This window comes from Mustela nigripes, unplaced genomic scaffold (assembly GCF_022355385.1).
Source record: "Mustela nigripes isolate SB6536 unplaced genomic scaffold, MUSNIG.SB6536 HiC_scaffold_148, whole genome shotgun sequence".
NCBI classification, from domain to species: Eukaryota; Metazoa; Chordata; class Mammalia; order Carnivora; family Mustelidae; genus Mustela; species Mustela nigripes.
In genome coordinates, this window is record NW_026739562.1 from 8,876,861 (window position 1) to 8,898,223 (window position 21,363).

Sequence of the window (21,363 nt, forward strand, 5' to 3'; positions counted from 1 at the left end):
TCCCTCCCAATCCCATCTTGTTTCATTTATTCTTCTCCTACCCCCTTAACCCCCCATGTTGCATCTCCACTTCCTCATATCAGGGAGATCATATGATAGTTGTCTTTCTCCGATTGACTTATTTCGCTAAGCATGATACCCTCTCGTTCCATCCATGTCATCGCAAATGGCAAGATTTCATTTCTTTTGATGGCTGCATAGTATTCCATTGTGTATATATACCACATCTTCTTTATCCATTCATCTGTTGATGGACATCTAGGTTCTTTCCATAGTTTGCCTATTGTAGACATTGCTGCTATAAACATTCGGGTGCACGTGCCCCTTCGGATCACTACGTTTGTGCCCCTTCGGATCACCCAGTAGTGCCATTGCTGGGTCATAGGGTAGTTCTATTTTCAACATTTTGAGGAACCTCCATGTTGTTTTCCAGAGTGGTTGCACCAGCTTGCATTCCCACTAACAGCGTAGGAGGGTTCCCCTTTCTCCGCATCCTCGCCAGCATCTGTCATTTCCTGACTTGTTAATTTTAGCCATTCTGACTGGTGTGAGGTGGTATCTCATTGTGGTTTTGAACGTCCAATGTTTCTTAAGGGCTGATTTCATGCTAGGAGCTCTCACGCATACTGGGGGTACAGTGACGAGCAGATACAGTTCCTGCTCCTCAAGGAGCTTAGCATTGGGCTTAGAAGAAGACCACTTGAGCTCCATCACTGCCTGCCACCACTCTGTGACATCTCCCCTTGGCTTCTGTCTTCCTTTTCTGAAAGGTGGGTGGCAAGTTAATGAGGGTGACCTTCCAAACGATTTTCATCCCCCAGTGGCCATAGCATTGCAGTTGCCCCGCCCACTCCCATTCCCTTCCCAACAATTTGATACATGTAAGCCCTCGAGTTTACAGTAGAAGTAACACAGCCATCTCCAATTCACAGATTCTTACAATTACTCATACTAACCGGTATGTAAGTAAAGCTCATCCCCTCCTCACCAAGACACCTGATGTGAGATAGGAAATTCAGACTTTCCATCTGAGGAGGAAGCACTATAGCCAGTCCTCGTCAGTAGCAGTGCGAGGGGTTCTGGGGATGCAAAGTTAAACAACAGAAGGGCCTAGGACCATCCTCAGGATCCTGGCTATGAAATTAGAGGTGAATTCAGACCTGGGAGAAGTTTGTTGGCTCCCTGTGTCTCAGGCTTCTGTGTCAACCCCGCCTCCCCAATGCCATTTTTTACCCACTCCGCTCCAGCTGGTGTGTGTATAGAAAAAGTTGTATGTATCCCAGAAAGTGTTCTTTAATTGTTTAGGCTATTCTTATTTTGTCCTGAAGGTCACGATCCCAACTTCCTCACACACAAGGCCAGGATTCTGATCAAAATCACAGTGGGGGGTGATTGGGCCTCCAAGGCAATTCCTATTGCTAGAAGAGGCCTTGCACTCTCCCATCTCATGGTTGGGCTCCCTTAATTTGGAGCCCTGAGGTCTGGGGACAGGCCACAGAAGGAGGCTCCTGTCTGTGATGATGCATGCGGAGGAGAATGTCATCCACAACAGCTGGGCACCAGAGCCTGTTTGGGGGCACGGTGTCTCCACATTTGCCTGACTTATAGGCCACAAGCACTGGGGCCGGGTGGAGGGGGCAGCAGGTGCGAGCAGGAAGCACAGGAAAGGAAAGACAGCAAATGGGATGCAGGATGGGCCTAGCCACAGATGCCCTCTGCCTCATGCATTCCTGCAGCGGCGGCAGCATTAACCTCTGTCTCCATCCTCCATGCGCTGGGAGGCTTTCCCCAAGGCAAGGAGCATGCAGTTGGAGCCAGACTTCTTGAGTTCAAATCCTGGTTTCACAGTTTACCAGCTTGTGCCCTTGGGAAAGTTATTTAATTTTTTTGAGCCTCTATCTCCTCATTTGTCAAATGGAAATAATAATAGTTGTAATTATTGAAGAAGTATGTCATGTGCTTAAAGGAATGCCTGGCACAAAGTAAACTTTCAGTGTTGGACGTAGTAGTACTAACCCTGACCTGTAAGAGCACAGGCATCATGGCCTTGGAAAGACCTGGGGGGTCCATGCCACTGGAGCACTTTTAACTGGATGAGCTTGAAGATTTCTCATAACTTCTCTAAGCCTTGTTTCCGTATCTGTAAAATGGGGAATAATAGTAACTAACTCATAGGGTGGTGTAAGTTTTCACAACAACAAAATTGTATGTATGTGTTTATATTATATATAGTTATATAAGATTATATATATATGTAAATTATATATATACACATATATAGAATTTTGTTTCATATATATATATTGCTTAGCACATTATAGACACTCAATATATAATAGTTTCTTGCTGTTAAAATAATGTTGGCATTATTATTACCGGATTTTTATAAAATAAACAAGAATTTCCTCAGCTCCCTAAGGCAATTTTTCTGGCCTTTTTTCATTTCAGAACAGTCAGAAAATAATATGCATATGACAAAAAGTCTGTAAAGAGAGAACTGCCGGTGATTAGTGTGCAGACTCTAGCCTCCTCCCTCCTGTGCCAAGGGGACCATCACCCCTGGAACCCATTCAAGGTGCAAGTGACACGGGGTCCCCTGCAGGGCTTATGAAACCCCAGATGGCGCACTCCATCCCCGGAGTTTGGCAGATCTGAGGTGGGGCTCTAAAATTCATAATCCAGGAGTTTCCCAGGTGATGCCGACCGTCTGGGACGACACTGGGAAGAGTACTGACTCAGGGCATCACGGGCCAGTCTCATCCTGGCATTTTATTTTTTTTTTAAGATTTTATTTATTTATTTGACAGATTAAGAGAGGGGAAGCAGCAGGCAGAGGGAGAGGGAGAAGCAGGCTCTTCATTGAGCAAGGAGCCCAATGCGGGACTCGATCCCAAGACCCTGGGATCATGATCTGAACCGAAGGGAGCAGCTTAACCGACGGAGCTACCCGGGTGCCCCTCATCCTGGCATTTTAGAATTGATTGCACCCAAAGGAATTACAGTTCCTTCTCTCTCTTGTCATCTAAAACACGATTTAGGGGCTCCTGGGTGGCTCAGTGGGTTAAAGTCTGCCTTCGGCTCAGGTCATGATCCCAGGGTCCTGGGATTGAGCCCCGCATTGGGCTCTCTGCTCAGTGGGGAGCCTGCTTCCTTCTCTCTCTCTGCCTGCCTCTCTGCCTACTTGTGCTCTCTGTCTGCCAAATGAATAAATAAAAATATTTTTTTAAAAAAAGGTAGGTGTTTAAAAAAAATAAAAAAATAAAAAATAAATAAAACACGATTTAACTCACTTCTTACTGAAGGCCAGATTCCCTGGTGAGTAATACATGTTTAACCGGGAACCTCTTTTATCATGGTTATGTGCTAAATACACACAGTGATCTGAACACACAAGCTCCTAAAGAATCTGGTTCTAGACATAGCAACTCACCCCCGTTTAAGAGGGTCATTTTCAGCTGACCGCTGTGTCACAGAAACTGGATACCTAACAGTGAGGGACTCGGGTGCTGGAGCCAGACAGCTCTGAACCCAAATCCCAGTTCCTTCACTTCCTGGCCTATGACACAGAGCAATTTCTCTAAGCCTCAGTTTCTTCATCTGTAAAATGGAAACAATGATAACACCTGCCCCGTAAAATAGTTTTTAGGACTTAATGAAATAATGCATGTAAAATGCCTGTCACATGGCTGTCAAAAAATAACACCTATTTTTAAAAATTATAATGAATGAATAGGGAGTGATAGCCAAATTCATTGTTCAAATGTTTCCTGAGCATCTGCTACCTTCCAGACTTAACGCTATGCATGGAGGAGACCACTTTATGCTTTCTTGGTGTCTTTCTTTATGCCTCTGCCTGGCGATATCTTTCTGCCTAGATGTCTTCCCCAGCTTGCCCCCAAAAGGTCTTTTGCCAAAACAGGCCATCTTTTCCGTCTCCATTGTTTCATTCACCAAATATTTATCAAGTGTCTCTTATGTGCTGGTCATTATGCTTGTGGAGAGGCTAACGGCAGGCAAATTAGATGTCATTCTACGCCTCAAGGATCTTACAAGCTGACAGAGCCACAGACGTTACGTAAATGAAGTGCCGAGTGCTGTAGGAACATACACAGAGGAGATGAGACCTAACCTGGGGAATCATGAAAGGCTTTTCCGGGAGGAAGAGATGTTGAATTTGTGGCCTAATGGATTAGTAAGAGACAAACACATCCTAACAGCTATCAAGACTTAGTTATGAGGCCATCGTAGCTAAGATAGTATGGTCCTAGAGTAAGGACAGACAAAGGCATCATAGCAGACCAGAGCAAACCCACACATTTATAAAAACTTGATATATAAAAAGGTATTATTGCAGAGGAGTAGGGGAAAAGATAATTCAATAAGCATTGATGCGGCATTGGTTACTCATATAGAAAAAAATAAAGTTAGCTTCCTATTTCATATCATATTCAGAAGCCACTTTCACATAAATGACAGACCTATGTGTGGAGGGCAAAACTATACTTACAAGACTTACAAAAGAGAGGAAAATATATGTATGGCTAGCAGGTAAAAGAATTCTTAAGATCCAGGAAGTCAAGGTGCACCTGGGTGGCTCAGTCAGTTAAGCGTCCTACTCTTGGTTTGGGCTCAGATCGTGGTCTCATGGCTCTTGAGACTGAGCCCCACGTGGGAATCTGTGCTCAGTGGGGAGTCTGCTTAGATTTTCTCTCCCTCTGTCCTCCTCCCTGCCCTCTCTCTCTCTGAAATAAGTAAATGAATCTTTAAAAAAAAAAAAAAGATTTAAAATCTTCTGCTCAATGAAAGCATAAACAAAGTTGAAAGATAAGCCAGAGACTAAAAAAGGATATTTTGGTGTATAATTAACAATAGACTGGTATGCAGAATTGTTAGTCTAAAAAAGTTTTTATGAAGAACTCCTAAAAATCAATAAGGAAAAGACAAAGAAGTTGAAAAATTATCCAAACCATTATCCAAGGCCTATCTGAGCAGACGCAGAAAACTCTAACAGCTCCTAAACATATGCACACATTTTCATGCCCAAACTCACTAGGAATCAGGGAAATGCCAACTAAATCAAAATGCCACCTCACATCAAATGACCAAAGTTTTAAATTCCAAAGTCTGGTAGCACAGGCATTGGGGAGGTTGGCAAACTCTCAGAAAGTGCTGGTGGTGTACAAATTGGTCCCATCACATTGAGGCAACTTAAGCAAATCTAAAAAAGTTCACAACTTTCAGGGCGCCTGGGTGGCTCAGTGGGTTAAGCCGCTGCCTTCGGCTCAGGTCATGGTCTCAGGGTCCTGGGATCGAGTCCAGCATCGGGCTCTCTGCTCAGCGGGGAGCCTGCTTCCTCCTCTCTCTCTGCCTGCCTCTCCATCTACTTGTGATTTCTCTCTGTCAAATAAATAAATAAAATTAAAAAAAAAAAAAAAAGTTCACAACTTTCTTTTTTGTTGTGGTGGGTGCCTGGGTGGCTCCGTCGGTTTAGCATCTGCCATTGGCTCAGGTCACGATCCCAGGGTCCTGTGATGGAGCCCTACATCAGGCTGCCCGCTCAGCGGAAAGTCTGCTTCTCCTTCTCCCACTCCCCCTGCTTGTGCTCTCTCTCTCTCTCTCTCTCTGTCAAATAAATACAATCTTAAAATAAATAAAGTAAAACAAAAGGGATGGGTAGGATGAGGCTGGGAGTGATGGAGGCAGGAAGAGCAGTGAGAGGGAAATAAGCAGCCTGGAAGAGATGCCAGGCTATCACCAGTGATGACCTAGAGGAGCTTCAAGAAGCCAGTGGTTCTGGAGTTTGAGGAGTTTGGGGACCAGAAGAGGAAATGAGGGTCCTACGAGGCCATGCGTTGGATTTGGCATTCATCCTAAGAGCGTGAAACAGTTGGCCCCCAGCAGCCGGGCTCCTTGGGAGGGGCGGGGATAATGGGGTTGAAATGGCCGAGCCTGGGCCTTCAAGCTCTGCCAGGGAGAAACAGCACGGGGCCTCAGTTTCCCCGCCCAATAGCAGGCAAGTACTCTACACTGCGAACAAACCCCTCCGGGAGTGGCAGAAGGGACAGCGCCCCCAGTGGAAGGTGTGACTGCCACTAGACAGCACAGAGCCTCCGTGTTCTTTCCGGGTGCAGCTGCGATTAGGGTCAGAGACCTGTGTTGGAATTTTCAGCTCTTGCATTTTGACCTGTGACCTTGGCCAGGTTTCTGAATCTTTCTGAACCTGTGTGTTCTCAGTGAGGATACTCCTTGAGCTCACCTCCTAGGATTGATATGAGAAGAAATGACAGCTGTATGTTCCTTACTGTTAAGGGTGTCGCTAACGGACACAGTAAGGCCCTAATGAATATTAACCATTGTTGTTCGATTGTCCCCGCTCTCTGGATCAAGCTGCTTAGGCACTGCCAGGCAGGTGGGGTTCGGGATACCCTAGAGGTGCAGGCTAAAGCCAGGGGAAAGCAGGGACCCAGACGACCCTGGCAACTCATGCAGTATGAGGGTGCACCCCCCACGGACCAGAAGAGAGATGACCCAAAGGAAGTGTCCCTGGAAGCCTCAGCAGCAGCTTCTTCCCCCCAGCCACAGGAGGTGGCCCGCACATGGTTTCATCCTCACTCGGGGATCTGAAGGCACAGCCCGCCGATGCACCGTGAGTCCCAGCACGCTGGGGGACCCGCTTCACCCATGACAGACCCCGGGCGTCTGACCTCCAAAAGACGTGCCTTCATGGATGGTGGCTCTTCTTTCTGGCTGAGGACCGGCTTCCCCCCAAAGTGGGCTCGAAACTAGATAGTTGGCTTCCGCCCGACAGCCTCCGTGTGGCTGGGCACTGGTAGCACTCGCTTCCTCCAAGCTCTATTTTTATTTGCTATTTTGAGCTCTTCCAGCACCTTCAGCCAACTGGAATACACTTATTGATAGCAACTCACGCTTATTTTGAGTGTTCATTACACACAAAACACAGTGCAGCCTCATATGGACTTTTCACCAGAATCCTATGAAGTGGGAGCTGCGATCAGCTCCTCTCTTCAGACGAGGACACAGATGCTCAGAAAAACACGATAATGGGGCCAGGGAGCAGTGGAGCTGGCCTCCCTTCCCCCGGCTGCTGGCAACGCAGATCTCCAGGCAGGCCGGGGCAGCTCACACCATGAGTCCGGGGACACTGACCCTTGGGGTGAACAGAAAGTTGGCAAGTCAGTAGGTTCGGACTGAAAGCTGTCCCTTCCTCGGCGCCCCCCTTAACCCCGGGGCAGCCAGCCCGTCCCAGCTGTTGGAAGTAGGCAAGGGAGGGAGAGAAGGGCCGGCCCTCTCGGGGTTAGCCCTGACCCTGCCAAGTGTCCCTTCTTCATTCCAGAAGGTTGCCTGCCCCAGACTCCACCCTCCACATGGTTCCACTCAGAGCGCACCTGAACGGCACTGCCTTGACATCTCTCCCACAGCCCCCTCTCCAGACTTGCGGCACGGCCTGCAAGGAACCTTCCACAGTCCGTACACACTCTTGTTGGCAACGGTTCCCTGTTGGCTCCACCTCAAAGCAGTGGCCGCCAGGCTTCTCCAGGTGTCAGAGCAGCTGGCACGTTAGCAGGAGGCCTCTGGCGGCGAGGGGTGCGGAGCCAACTGCCATCAACTGGAAAACAGCACATGGGGATGACCTGGTTTCCAGGCGATTCCTTCATGAGCCCTCTGGCAGCAGTGACAAGTGTGAGCCCAGGCTGAAGAAGCTGCCTGTGGGAAGCAAGGCCTACAACCTGGGGCGGTCCCTGTCACCAAAGACAAAGACAGGCCTGTCACCTCCTGCCTGCTTTTTCCCACAGTTTTGCCAAGATTCCACTGCCAGAGACCCAGACGTTTTCATGGGTCCGAGCATTCGTTTGGAGATGGACAATGCAACATGTAATGTTTCTAAAAGCTTCTTTGTGTAAGTCTCTGAGGCGTTTCTGCAGCCACGGGCCCTCCAAACAGCAAATTACGGAACCAGCACTGACAGAAAAGCTGCTCGTTCTGTCCCACCCTTGGGACCACACACTCTGTCCAAGCTGGAAGAAGCTCCTTCGTGCTTTGGGGAAGTAGGAGCCACTGCCACAGGCCGCTCACTCCTTCACAGAGCAGCTGTAATCACAGAGCTGAGCAGCTGGAAGGTCATCTAGGGCCGGACTTCAGGTCCCTGTCACATCTTCCTCAGAGGCCAGTCTTCAAGAGTCAGGTCTCAGGTCGCCTGGGCGTCTGGCTCTTGGCTTCAGCTCAGGTTACGATCTCAGGGTCATGGAGGCCTGCTTGGGATTCTCTATGTCCCTCTCCTTCTGCCCACCCCTCCCCATAAAAAAAGAAGAGTCGGGTCTCAACCCACACTTCTTCCTGAGTCTTTGCTCCTAAGCTGAAGGATCTACATGCAGTCATCTGTCTGACGCGGTGGTTTGGGACTCGCCGCCCCTGTCCCATGACCCTAGCTTGTTCCTCTTCAGTGGACTCTTCAGACTGAATGGCGAATTCAGATGTCAGCTGGCCAGGGGAAAGGAAAAGAGAACCGTGGCCCTCCCCACGCATGTATTCATGTTTTCCTTCATTCGACAAATATTTGCCAGGCGCCTACTATGGGCCCTGCACGTGCCAGACCCTGGAGTCAAGCCACGCCTGAGGGACACAGGTGTGAGCAGGTGGAACTCAGAGTCCCGGGGCGAAGAGAGACATGAACAGGACGAGGAGGTCCCGGGGAACCGCGGAAGCTGGTAGCAGGGGGTGCCTACCTCTGCGTGTGGAGTGGGGAAGCCTGCAGGCTCCAATGCGAAGAAGGAGTGGGCTTCAGGTAGGTGAGGAGGGTGGCGTGCAGGGCAGGGGCCCTGGCTGCTCGGAAGGTATGGAGGAAGGAAGGAGCACTGGGAAGGCTGTTACGGGTCAGTATGACCAGAATCCAGTGGGAGAGGCTGCCTGTGGCCTCCAGGACAAATAGAGGGATGAGGGGAGCCAGGGAGTGGATCCTGTGGGCTCATAAGCCAGATTAAGAATGCCGGATCCTGTTCTAAGGTCAATGGGAAGCCCATGAAGGACTTTAAACAGAGTTGTGAAGTGGTCAAAATTGCACTTTTTAAAAAGATTTTATTTATTTATTTGACACAGAGAGAGATCACAAGTAGGCAGAGGCGGGCAGAGAGAGAAGGGGAAGCAGGCTCCCCGCTGAGCAGAGAGCCTGATGCGGGGCTCCATCCAGAGAGCTGAGATCATGACCCCAGCCGAAGGCAGAGGCTTAACCCACTGAGCCACCCAGGCACCCCTCAAAACCGCATTTAAAGAAAAAGTTTTTGTGACCACAGTGTGGCTAGTCAACTACAAGGAGGCAAGAGTCGCGGCAGGAAGCCGGGCAGGAGGTCATCCAGTGGCCCACAAGAAAGAAGTGGAGGTGGGCGTCGGAGGGGGCTGTGGACCTGGTGACTGATTGCTGTGGGGCAGGCAAGGGAGGCCGCTTCCAGGAAGCCCGCAGGACTTAAGGTCTCAGGCTGAGCGGAAGAGGGAGCAGTGTTGTTGTCCCTGAGAGCTGAGATCCAGGGGGCTGTTTGGGCAGCCAGTCGCACAGCCCGCAGTTGAGAAAACCCCTCGGTCCCCTGCACAAGCGCTGCTGGGACCCAGCCACATGTCCCTCAGAAGTAGAAAGAGAGCCCCGCCATGGTCTGCTTCCCCCAACCAGCCCGCCGATCCCTCCTGACCAGTGTCCACCAAAGCGCCGCCCTGCTCCCACGGAGCCTGCCACACGCACATGGTGGGTCTCCTGCCCTCTGACCGCTGCCCCCTTCCCCAGCTGCTCAACTGAAAAGAGGCTGCTAATGTTTCCAGTTAAGAATGGCCCCGGCAGGGGGCGCCTGGGTGGCTCAGTGGGTTAAAGCCTCTGCTCAGGTCATGATCCTAGGGTCCTGGGATCGAGCCCCGCATCGAGCTCTTTGCTCAGCAGGGAACCTGCTTCCTCCCCTCTCTCTCTGCCTGCCTCTCTGCCTATTTGTGATCTCTGTCTGTTAAATAAAATAAATAAAATCTTAATAAAATAAATAAAATCTTAAAAAAAAAAAAAAAGAATGGCCCCGGCAGAAGGCTGCAGGCCATTCCGAAGCTGGAAGGGCGGGCCCTGTTTGCAGCTTCTAGTCCTCTCTGCGGCTGAGAGGAAGATGCTTATGGCAATTGGCTTCAAAGCCCTGGTGTGGCAGGGCCTGTCTCGGGAGCATGCTGATTAGCAAGAATTACAACTTCTGGAATTAGACAGTGGTGATGGTTGCACAACTTCGTGAACATACTGAAAAACACCGTGCGTTTTTAAGGGGGAATTTTATGGTATTTGAATTGTATCGCAATATAAATGAAGAAATGAAGAAAGAAGGAATACGTTGCTATAAACAGGAGCACTGGGTCCAGGTTGATGATAAAGAAGAGAAGCCAAGTAACATCTTCAAAGGCTTTGGCTCCCCTTCGCGGTTTCCTGCTTGGGGACGTTCTCAGCCCAGTGCTCTTCCCTAGTAATTAACTTCAGGCCATTCGGGTTCTTAGCTGTCCTGGGGATAGGGCAGGAAGGAAAGGTCACTGGCTTCCCTCCGCAGGGACCTTCTTCTTCTCCGATTGTGCCTGGGTTGGAAAAGCTTTGCGGCGACTCTACCCCACCCCCACCCCGAGCGCTCCGGGAGAGCTCGCTTGTCCTCTGTAGTTTGGATGTCTTTGTAACCACAGCCCACCCTACCTGCCTTATCTCTGCCCTCTGTCGCCTCTCCCTCCCCATCCAGATATCAGAATCTGGGCTTTGTGCCCTCTCTCTCTCTCTCTCTCTGTCTTTTCCTTTCTGCCTGCCTGGGTTCTCCTAGGTTAGGAGAAATGGGAGTAACTACCTGGGCTATGTGGCTCAGCACTTGGTCCCAGCAGCCACTGATGGAGGGACCAGGGCGCCCCCCGGTGGCTACCAGCAGCATTGCTTCTGTCCGCCCTCCGTCCTTGAATTTTTTTCCAGTTGGAATTTTAATGTTCAACTCTCCTAGTTGGGCAGATTTTTTTCTTCCCCAAGAGATACATGAGAAATATTAAGGCCTTAAAGTATAGGTGGAAATAAAGAAAATAAGTTAGCCACATAGATTAAGAAATAAAATGTTAATGTTTCTATTCTGTATCTTTATTTTAAAGGAGGCAGTGTGAGGGGCGCCTGGGTGGCTCAGTCATTAAGCGTCTGCCTTTGGCTCAAGTCATGATCCCAGCGTCCTGGGATGGAGCCCCATGTCCAGTACAGCTCCCGGCTCACTGGGGAGTCTGCTTCTACCTCTGCCTCTGCCCCTCCCCGCTCTTGTAGGCACGCACTTGCTCTCTCTCAAATAAATAAAAATCTTCTTTAAAAAATAATAAATAAATAAAAGAAGCAGTGTGACCTAATGGAAAGTACCATGGCCTGTGGAGTAGAGCAAACCCCCCAGCTATGTGGTCTCGCCAAGCTGACTTCTCTGAGACTTAGTCCCTTCACATGTGAAATGTACATAATTACAAGACCTACCTCATAGGAATGTTGTAGAATAAAAATTAATATAGTTAAATACCTCGCACAAGGCCTGCCATGAAGTAGGTACTCAGTACGGGTCCCCTATTCCTATCGTTGTCTTTACTATGACTAAAGACTAGATGGAGGAAGGCTTTCTCTCTTCGGGGACCCCCGGAAGCAGGGCCCGCCGCCTCGCACAGCTGCAGCGGCCCTGATGTTCTCCCCTCTCTACCAGCACCCCAACCCCCAGAGGTGTGCAGGGCCGGCTCTCTCTGAAGCCGATCCAGCTGCCAGGTTGGGGATCCTCTGACGCAAGGCAGTGAAGGGAGATTTCAAAAAATACACGAAGACAGCAAAATAAAACAACTTTGCAAAACAGGGAAGATGAAGCCAGGAGGGCCCGTCAGAAACAGATCGGGGGCCCCGCTCCCCTTCAGGAGATCAGTTTGGTGCCCTGCCTGGCACCTGGATAGAGCCCAGCGTGTGCTAATTTCCTTCCCTTCCTATGCCCTCTTGCATGCGGCCCAGAGCAGGGTATGAACATGACCTTGGTCTGATCATTTAGTCATCGGATGATTTTCTTCCTAAGAGGTGGGAGGGCCTGGACAGGAACACCCAGAGGGCGGTCCCCTTGGGGGAGCAGACAGCAAGGAGCTGCACGGCTGCCCCCCCCCCGACCCCCCGGCGTCACAAGACGGGGTGTGTCTCTGACCCTCACAAGTGCAGAGTGCCCAGCAGCTCTGTCCCCTCTTCCCTTGTCTGCCATCCCTGTCCCAGGACAGAGGTGCCTGAAGTTGTTTGGGCCCTTGGTAGCTTTTTAAATCTCGGTGCCACTTGCCAAGACCTCTTTAAGCTTCCTGGCTGTTCTTTTTGCCTTTCTGCTCAGCTGTATTTATTCTGAACTAAATGGTCCTCGCTGCAGGATGAAAGGATTTACTGCTTAAGTATATGAAAAGAAATCCTGGCTGCATGGCAGCTGCACCCTCTCTTTGCTGCCCCCCTCCTCCCTCCTCATGCTCCAGCCACTAGCTGGTGCCACAGAGACGGAACTGGGAGCCTGCCCTGGGCCGTGTGGTCGGTGCAGTCTGGTGGCAGAGCCCCGCTGATGGACATGTGAGGTGATGGGGAGGAGCTGGCCTTTGGGACCCCTCTCCCAATGTCTTGCTGTCCCCAAAAGACAGGAGTCCCAGAAAACAGCTCACTCACTTGCTCCCCATCCCCCACCCCCCACACACATTCTCTCACGTTTTCTCCCTCTTTTCCCCTCAGGATCGTGCTCATGGATGACGCCATGGACTGCCTGATGTCTTTTTCAGATTTCCTTTTTGCCTTCCAGATCCAGTTTTACTACTCAGGTGAGAGCCTTCCAGGGCCCCATGTGGGCTCCTGTCAGGGCCCTGTCTGCCTGTCCTACCCTGGTGTCCTTTCCATCTGCTGCCTGGCGCACCCATGGATCCCCCCACTGCCGCCGGTGGCGTGATTCACCGTGGGTCACGGACAGGATGTCTCGTCCCCACCGGTGGTCACAAGATTCAGTCTGCACAGCCGCCTCCCTCTGCCCTCTCGAGACATGAAAAGGCACGGCGCTTCCAGCCGGCAGTGGCAAAGCGGCCTAAGTGACGACAGTAACTGGAACCGCGCACGCTGCGCTGAGGTCCACGCCACGTCCACGGTGTGTCAGACATTCCCTGTGTGCCCGGCATAGCCCTGACTTTAGTGCTTAGGACGGCCCTAGCAGATAGGTCCTCTCAGAGACCCGCTTCGGCGTGAGGAGCCGAAGTCGCAGAGCTGGTAAGTGGGGGAGCCCGGACCTGAATGTAGGGCTCCCTCCAAAACCAGGGCTCCGGGCCGCCCGGCGCTGGTACTGCCAGCAAAGGGCTCTCCCTCGGCCCTGGCTTGTGCGTGCGAGCACACATTTCCCCACCCGCACAACTTTTCATAAGCAGACACCAGCCCTGTCTCCCCTGCCCGTGCTGCTCCCCATACACAGCGGCTGTGTCCTCACATCCCTTCTGGAATCAGGTATCACAGAAACAGAGGAATAAATACAAATGCACACCAGTTCCCACGGCGCCCACGGCGACATCGCATGTGATGCTGGGTTCAGAGGTTGCTGCCTGTGTCCGTCAACAGACTTGTTTAAAATGGGCTCTTCAGTAAACAGAAGGCTGTCCTTGGAGCCTGGACTCCATGCCAGCTAGTGGCCCCAGCCAGCCTTGGCCTCGCTCAGGCGCCACATTCTGTTTTCTTGATGGCGGCCCAAGGGCCTGGTCCGGCAGGGGCTGGAGCCTGGGGTCTCGCCACCTGCTCTCTGCAGCTGCAGCACCGACTTCCCAGTGCTCGGGAGCTCCTGGACCCTGGAGAAGAGCTGGGAGAATCTTCCCCACCTGCCTTTCAAATGCTTAATAAGTTAGCAGCTTGAGGCTTTCTCTTCCGAGCTGGCCTTCCCCCACACCTTCTTGGGGCAGAGAGGCAGGTGGCCTCACAGCCAGATGGAGCGAGTGTGCACAGGTCCACTCTCTAAAAGATATTTCCAGCACTTCACATGTGCCCAGCACTGTGCTAGATACTAGGGCACAAAGGGGACAAAGCACAACCCCTGCCTTTTTTCAAGGATCTTCCACTCCAGCAAGGCAGAGCAAATACCCAAAAAACAAGGGAGTACAGGGTGCCTGGAAGGTAGGGAAGAGGGCATCTGCCTGCTCTAGGAGCAGCTGCCCCAAGGAGGGGACGCTGGGCCAGAAACACACAGCGGTGTCCCCGCTCCTAAGGGCGCTGGTCCCAGGAGGTGGAGGACTTTTGCTCCCACGCCACCATGCGCGAAGCGTTGAGGCTGGTGGCGCACTGAGGGAGAGGAGGACGGGCAGACGCAGCGAAGGGACCCCGCGGGTCATCCTTGCCTGACCTGTGCCCCTCCCCCATCGCGGTATGCAGAATTCCTGGAGAGCGTGGCCGCCATCTATCAGGACCTGCTGGCGGGCAAGAACCCCAATACGGTGATTGTGCCGACGTCATCCAGCGGGCAGCACCGTCAGCGGCCCCCTTTGGGTGAGGCGAGCCTGCTGGAGGGAGTGGAGGCCTCGCTGTTCTCCCAGTGCCTGGAGAACTTGTGCGACCGGCACAAGTACAGGTGAGAGATGGGCGTGGGGGCCCCACCACAGCCCCAGGGACTGGGCTGCGGGCTCTGGAACGGATGTTCCCACTGGCCCCCGGCTGCCGGGGTCCTGGATGGTGGCACAGTGCCGTCTGCCCCAGACCAGGCTGTGACTGGGCGAACGGCTTCCCGGGGGGCTCCCTCGGGGAGGGTCCCTCCACGTGGTGGGACGAGCTGTAGATGACCAGCCTGGCCCCCTTCTCCTTGCCAGGAGAGACACTGGCCCTGACTTTTTAGAGAGAAAGGGAAAACATTCACTGTAGAAAGACTTCCCTCGACAGAAAGGGAGGGTGACACTGCTCTCTGCGGCACAAGGTCTCCTTAGAGACGGAGCAAGTTTGGGCCTCCTCCAAGAAGAGGCTGCCTCTCATTGCCTTTTCGCCATTCCCTTCCTCCCACACCCCGACTGAAAGCACCAGCTCGGGAGCGCACCAGCTCTTTCTCTTACCAGTCAAGCCCTTGCTTCTGGACATCTGCCATGCTCCCCCAGGGGTTTAGGGCCCCCGGAGCAGACCGGGTCCCTCAGTCCTGATAAAAAGATGGCAGTCGGACTTGCTGGTCTTTGAAGCTAGCCTCTGCATTCTCCTTCCCAGCTGTCCACCCCCAGCACTTGTCAAAGAGGTACTAAGCAACGTTCAGAGACTGACCTTCTACGGATTCCTTGTGGCTCTTTCAAAGCATCATGGAATCAATCAAGCCCTAGGTAAGCCAGAGCCCGCCACGGCTAGCCTCCCCTCTCCTCCCCTCTCCTCCTCCTAAGCCACGTAGGAGCTGGGGGCTATTGGCAGACATGGTCCATGCAGGAGGGGGCATCACCATCTCCGCCCTGACTTCTCAGGTCAGCCTCGGAGGCCTGGGGAGCCAGAACGTGCACAACAGAGACCGTGCCCTCCTGGGCCTCTCACACTCCGGTGGGAAGGGACAGCCTTCCCCACCCAAGTCCCTGCCCCAACATGAAGCAGCCTCTCTGTGGCAGGGGTGTGCCCAGCCCCTCCCCATAGAATCCCCAGCTCTGCTCTGGGGAGTGGCCTGCAGGTTGGGCAGACACAGGGCTATTTACTCAGTGGCTTTGGAGATTATATATCAAAGAAACCTGAATCCCATTTGTAAGCAGGGCAAAGGTGTGTCTGAGGCAGCCTTTTTTCCCAGCTGGGGACAAAAATGATTAATCTGAAAAGGAGCAAAAAATAGGGGGAGAGGCCTGCGCTGGCCCAGTTTTTCCTGTCTGTCGTTTCTTCCTACTGGTCGGCCTTCTCCGCCCACGCTGCTCTTCTCCCTCTCACACCTGCTGCTGCCCCATGGGAAGAGCCCCCTGCGGAGCTGGAAGGGTTATTTGTCTTCCTCTTCCAGAGGTATCCGGGTGTGCTGTTTCCGGAGTCCCAAAGCACACATAGCCTCCCCTTCCTTCTGCCAGGGGAGAGAAGGACGTCAGGGAAGGAAACTGAACATTTTTAAATGCTAACCGCAGTAGGCCAAGTTGCTTTAGGTCTTTCCTGATACAAAGCCTGCTGGGGATGCACGCAGGAGTGCAAGCCCCAGCAGGACTGACTGAGACCCACTGAGGCACCAGGCTGCCTAGCAGCGTCCTTTTGCTGAACTGATGCTCTGGGTGTGCACAGTTCTAGGGACCCCTGAACTAAGTGATGCTGGTGGCCCAGGGTGCTGACTGGACCGGAGTAGAAAGGCCAACAGGAGTGAGAAGTCAGGAGTGAGGGGGCAACGGGTGGGACTGGCTTATGTTTCCTTTCACACCGGGGTAACTCAGCCCCCTCCCTCCCCTTCCACCAGTCAGCACATAGGAAGGAAAAGGAAAAGCAACTAGTACAGGATCAAGCCGGGACAACCTCGTGCCCTCACTTTTTCTAGGGTTTTAAAAAGGGCGATCACTCCGTCCACCACTTTTCTTGCTGCTGGGTCGAGTGGGAGATGGGGCATCTGCCCTCCCCCGCATCTCCAGTGTGAGGAAAGCCGTCTTGAGATACTCGGGGCACAGCCAGCTGTGGAGAGGGGTTGCCCTGTTCCCTTAGTCCTCAAGGCACTCACACACACACGCACGCACGCACACAAAATGAGGCGGCTCGGGGAATGTAGTTTGAAAACCACTAACAGCAAAAGCGGGCCAGGAGGCATCATCTGGGATGCTTTGGAAAAGCAGGGACTTGAACTAAAGCCACATGGGTAAGTTTAAGATTGAGGCTTTCTACAGACAGCACTGCTAGCTGCCAGAGCGACATTCTGACCACGAGCAAGCTTCTCCCTCAACAACCTGCAGACCTCAGCTCCACCTGCCCTCCACTGTTATCAGCTCCAGTGAGAATCCAGACCACCCCCTCTTGCCTTTTCCCTTTAGTCTGTAGCTGAGAAAACCAGCTCAGAGAGAGTCATGGCCGGGCAGACAGGGTTTAGTCTGTAGCTGAGAAAACCAGCTCAGAGAGTCATGGCCGGGCAGACAGGGGCTGCTCCCGGCCTGGCGGCTCCTGGCCACGCAGAAGAGTTCGGTCCGGTTCTGACCCAGCCTGCTCTTCTCGCTGCTCAGAGCCTCTGAGGAGCTGAGGCAGCATTTTTGACCATACTCTCTCTGAAGTGGGCTCCCTCTGATCTGGGGGGACACAAAACTGGCTAATTTCTGATTTGGGGGATTAGCTGGACATACTCTGTATCTCTGGCCCCCAGTACCTGGGGCCTCAAGGAAGGAACTGAGCCACCAGCACCAGCCTACAACCCACCACCCAGTCCTGGAAGGGGACAGCCCTGTGTGTACAGTGACCTTGAGGTGTGGGGACGTCTCATAGTTGTGGTTCCTGCCCCAACCTGAAGAGGGTAGGCGTGAGTTCACTAAATTTATCTAGCAGTAGCCACAACTTCCTGCCCCCGTAACAGTTCTCTTAAATTAAAACTTCTCTTAAGAGCTCTTTCCCTTGAACAAGTCATGGGAATAAAAGGCACAGCACAGAGATTATCATCAATGACACTGTAATAACGTTGTGTGGTGACAGATGGTAGCTGCCCTCGTGGTGAGCTCAGCATAAGAAATGGAGATGGTGAACCCCAGAAACTAATAGACATTCCATGTCCACTGTGCTCAAATTTTAAAAAAAATTCTAGAAAGAGCACTTCTCAGATCTTTTAGATGAGCCCTCCCAGGGTCAGCAAGGCAGGTAGACCTGAAGGTGAGGGCCCCCTGCTGGGAACTGTCTGACCGGAGCCTGCCTGAAAGACACTCAGATTACTTCTGTGGCCCCCGATTATTTCGCAGGAGCTTTGCCTGACAAAGGGGACCTGATGCACGACCCAGCCATGGATGAGGAGCTAGAACGGCTGTAAGTGTCAAGTGGGGAAATGCTGCCCCCTTGTGGGGGAGGCCATCTGTCCCTTGAACATGGCCATGCCTTGTTCTGGGTCACACAGCAAAATGTGTGCAACACGCCAGTCAGTCAGGGGTCTGGGCTCCAGCAGAGGCCTGAGGTGCTCTCTCTGAGTCCTTTGGGAATAGAGCCCATGGTTTCATCCAAATGCAAGAGCGAACGTGGAGGTCCAGGTCTTTAGACAGGAGGCCCCCAGCTGCCCTCTGGGCTTCTTCCCTCCTTCAGGCTGGCCCAGATCCCAGGCCTGGTCAACTCGGCCACTGCCAACCCAGAGGCCGGCTGCCTGCCTTCCCGGACCCCTCCCCGGGTTGGCTCTCCCTGGAGACCCCTCCATCACGGCCGCAAGGTGGAAGCAGAGAGCGATGGCTCCACTGAAGAGACGGACGAGTCTGAGACTTGAGGCATCTGAAGGGTCCTATCCACAGCACCTGTTTCCAGCTCCCACCCAGCCCTTGGGACTCCCACCCAACCTCCTCCCCCACCCCCATGCCATGCTGCCCTCTGCTGGCGAAAAGCCTGAATAACAGCCCAAGCCCAGAGACCAGCCAGAGGGGTTCCAGTATCATCTGCCAAGTCAAGCAGGGACCCTGAAAAGTAACAGTCTACTCTCCTTGGCCCTGTCAGCCTCTGCACTTTAGTCACGACCCAAGCTGACAGCAGACTGAGCAGAGGCCATCAGGAAAGTGACTTTTGCTGACAGTCCCCACCACGTAAGGGTGCTCTTCTCATAGCAACCTTGGGCAGGGGAGACCATGAATAACGGTGCAGGACCTCGTATGGCCAAGGGCGCCACCTGTGGTGCACGTGTAGGGTGGACATACACATGGTGGCCTTCTGCTGGAGGAAGAGCCACTGGCACGATAGGATGAAGGGCTGCAAGAAGACAAGTCCACTTCCAAAAACTGCTCCGAGCCCCCTCTGTGTCTAACAGTTCAACATGTTAAATGAATAAAGTCCCTTGTATCTGATAAGTGGTGAATCTAAAGCCACTAGACTGGGGAGGGGGTGAAGGGAAGGGGCGAGTTTGCACTTTTGGTGCCGAGTCCCGGCTCTTCTGGCAGGACTGGGAGGTGGGGGCCGGGGGGCCACTCAAGCCTGGACACCAGCATCAGATAATGAGCCAAGAGGGACTCCCCTCCTGCACAGGCCAGCAACCTTTCAAAGGTGCTCTCAGCTGGAATGGGCCTTCAGAAAACAAGTTCAGGGGGTTCAAGGCCAGGTTCGTAACTCTGAAGACCCTGGCCTCATACAGTTAGCACTGCAGTCTTCTAGCCAGAGTTTCTTTAAAATGTTTGCTAAGCCCCTGCTCAGGGTTGGGACAACGGGGATGCGGCTGTGAATGACAGGCCTGAGGAAGAGAAGCTTCCAGCCAAGACTGGAGGAAGGTAAAGACTGGTGGTCTTCAACTTCCTTGAATGGGCCAGGGGTCGTCCAGAAAGTAAAAGCCACCCAGAGACCCAAGCAGAACAGGCTGCCTCCTAGGATGGGGGTCACCACACTGGGCACACACATTCTCCTGGTCTCCTCTCTGCCCAGACCAGCCCCCCCCCTCCCCGACAGTTTCAGGAACTGGCTCCCCAAGGCCTGCAGAGCCAGGCCGGGGACTGGGATCTCCAGTCCCACTGAAGCCCCAAGCCCTGGAAACTCCCCAGGCCCACCATCAACTCCAGCTGCCGGCTGACTGACAGTGGTATAGAGATCCCGGTGGGCATCGCAATCACCTGGGGAGCTGGTTTACGATACAAGTGACCAAGTTCTGGCTTGGGGTGGCGGGGGCAGGCACAGAAATCTGGATTATCAACACTCCAGGTGATTCCAGAGCTGGAAGGCCCAGACCCGCACTTTGGAAATCGAGGGCTTAAAGCCCATGGCCCCTCTTTTCTAATCCTGTCTCCCAGATCAATGGTTTATCCCTGTACCCTGAGGACCCCTAAGGTAGCAGATATACTCCAGAGGCCTCTACTGGGGGAACAGATTACCAAGCTTGGGAGTTCTACACACACATTCTTTTCTCCCTAGATTTAAAAGGGTTCCATTAAGGCTGGAGATTTCATTAGTCTTTAAACTCCCCTGAGACACACACCCCAGTCAAGCCTCCTGTTGGGGTGAGGTGCGGGGCTGCTCGGCTGCTCGCCTGCCCACAGCAGTACGGCTCACTGGAGGAGTCAAATGGCCAACTAATACCAGCTCTTTCCTCCGCGTGCAACAGGGTGGTGAGGTCGAGGCTGCACTGGACCTCGCGGCAGCACAGGGCCGAGGAGCCAGGGGCCTTTGGTTTTCAGAGAAGAGACAAGCTGGAGGCCCCGGAGAGCATGCCCTCCGCTTCAGCACCATCGCCCTACCCATGTCGGTGGGAGCCCAGAGAGTGAGCCAGGGGCCTGCACTGGGCAGGGAGACGGGATCCAGAAAGGACACGACTTCACTCAGACCAAGAGCGGCCCAGGGCCCTGCCAAGGATTTATTTGACACCACTCCGTTTCAATACAAACAGTCCAGAAAGAAAGTCAAGTCCCTTTGGGGGAGGGGGCAAGGGAAGAATGGTCTGTGTGGCTTAGGAGCCCATCCCCTGTCCCCCAGTGGGCAGGGTGGGCCCAAACAGGCAGCACAGCAGGGGGAGAGGGCACCGGGGATGACACAGTGCACGGCCAGGGGACAAGGCCTGCAATTCTTTCGGTTTCTCACGCTCTCACTAGGGGGGATGCTGTCCAGGCCCCCCTTAAGACCAGGATGATACAGAAGAAAGCTGAGCCCCCAAAGCCTGCTTCTGTCCCTCATGCCCTCTGGTTCCTTGGCCAGCATTACACTCACAGCATCCAGAGCAGGGCACAGGGCAGATGAGACCCAGCATGGCCACCAAGCAGGGGAAGAAGGGACAGAGGGGCCTGTGCTCCACACCGGGTGGGATGGAAGGACTCCGAGACACTCAGGAGCAGCATCCCTCAAGTGATCACTGTAAAAAGGGGTGGTGAGACAGGACACGACCACTCGGGCCTCCAGTCTGATCCCAAGTAAAACCTTTAGGTACTGGGTCAAGTTTCTAGCCCTTAATAAGGCCCGGACGAAGGTCCTTCCCCTCCCCTGCCATCTCCTGGCAGCAGAAGAGGCCACTGGAGCAGCAAGAGCAGCAAGTCCAGAGCCTCCCTCCCCTGGGGGCTGGTCCACAACAGAACTCTTTCTAGACCTGCCCATGGGTTCCAGAGGAGGGGGGCCAAACCCCGGACAACCTGGAAGGATCCTAGAGCTGGCAAAAAAGCCTTATATGTCTCACTTTCCCTACTTGGGGGAGGGATGGACCCAGCAGAAGTTCGCCTGAGGGAACTCCTCCCCTCGCTCCCAGCGTGGCCAGACAA

General features: G+C 53.0%; 1 protein-coding gene across 4 annotated transcripts in view; it reads left to right on the plus strand.

Annotated features, from left to right (window-relative positions):
• LOC132008427 (centriolar satellite-associated tubulin polyglutamylase complex regulator 1) overlaps positions 1–18,984 on the plus strand; it is a 187,921-nt gene extending 168,937 nt beyond the window's left edge. For all 4 annotated transcript variants that reach the window (XM_059387035.1, XM_059387036.1, XM_059387037.1 and 1 more), the window contains 5 exons: positions 12,764–12,849; positions 14,429–14,624; positions 15,242–15,351; positions 17,905–17,968; positions 18,239–18,984. In XM_059387035.1, coding sequence (XP_059243018.1) covers positions 12,764–12,849; positions 14,429–14,624; positions 15,242–15,351; positions 17,905–17,968; positions 18,239–18,413 — 631 coding nt within the window. In that variant the 3' untranslated portion in view covers positions 18,414–18,984. The remainder of the gene's footprint in view (positions 1–12,763; positions 12,850–14,428; positions 14,625–15,241; positions 15,352–17,904; positions 17,969–18,238) is intronic.
• Positions 18,985–21,363: the final 2,379 nt, after the last annotated feature.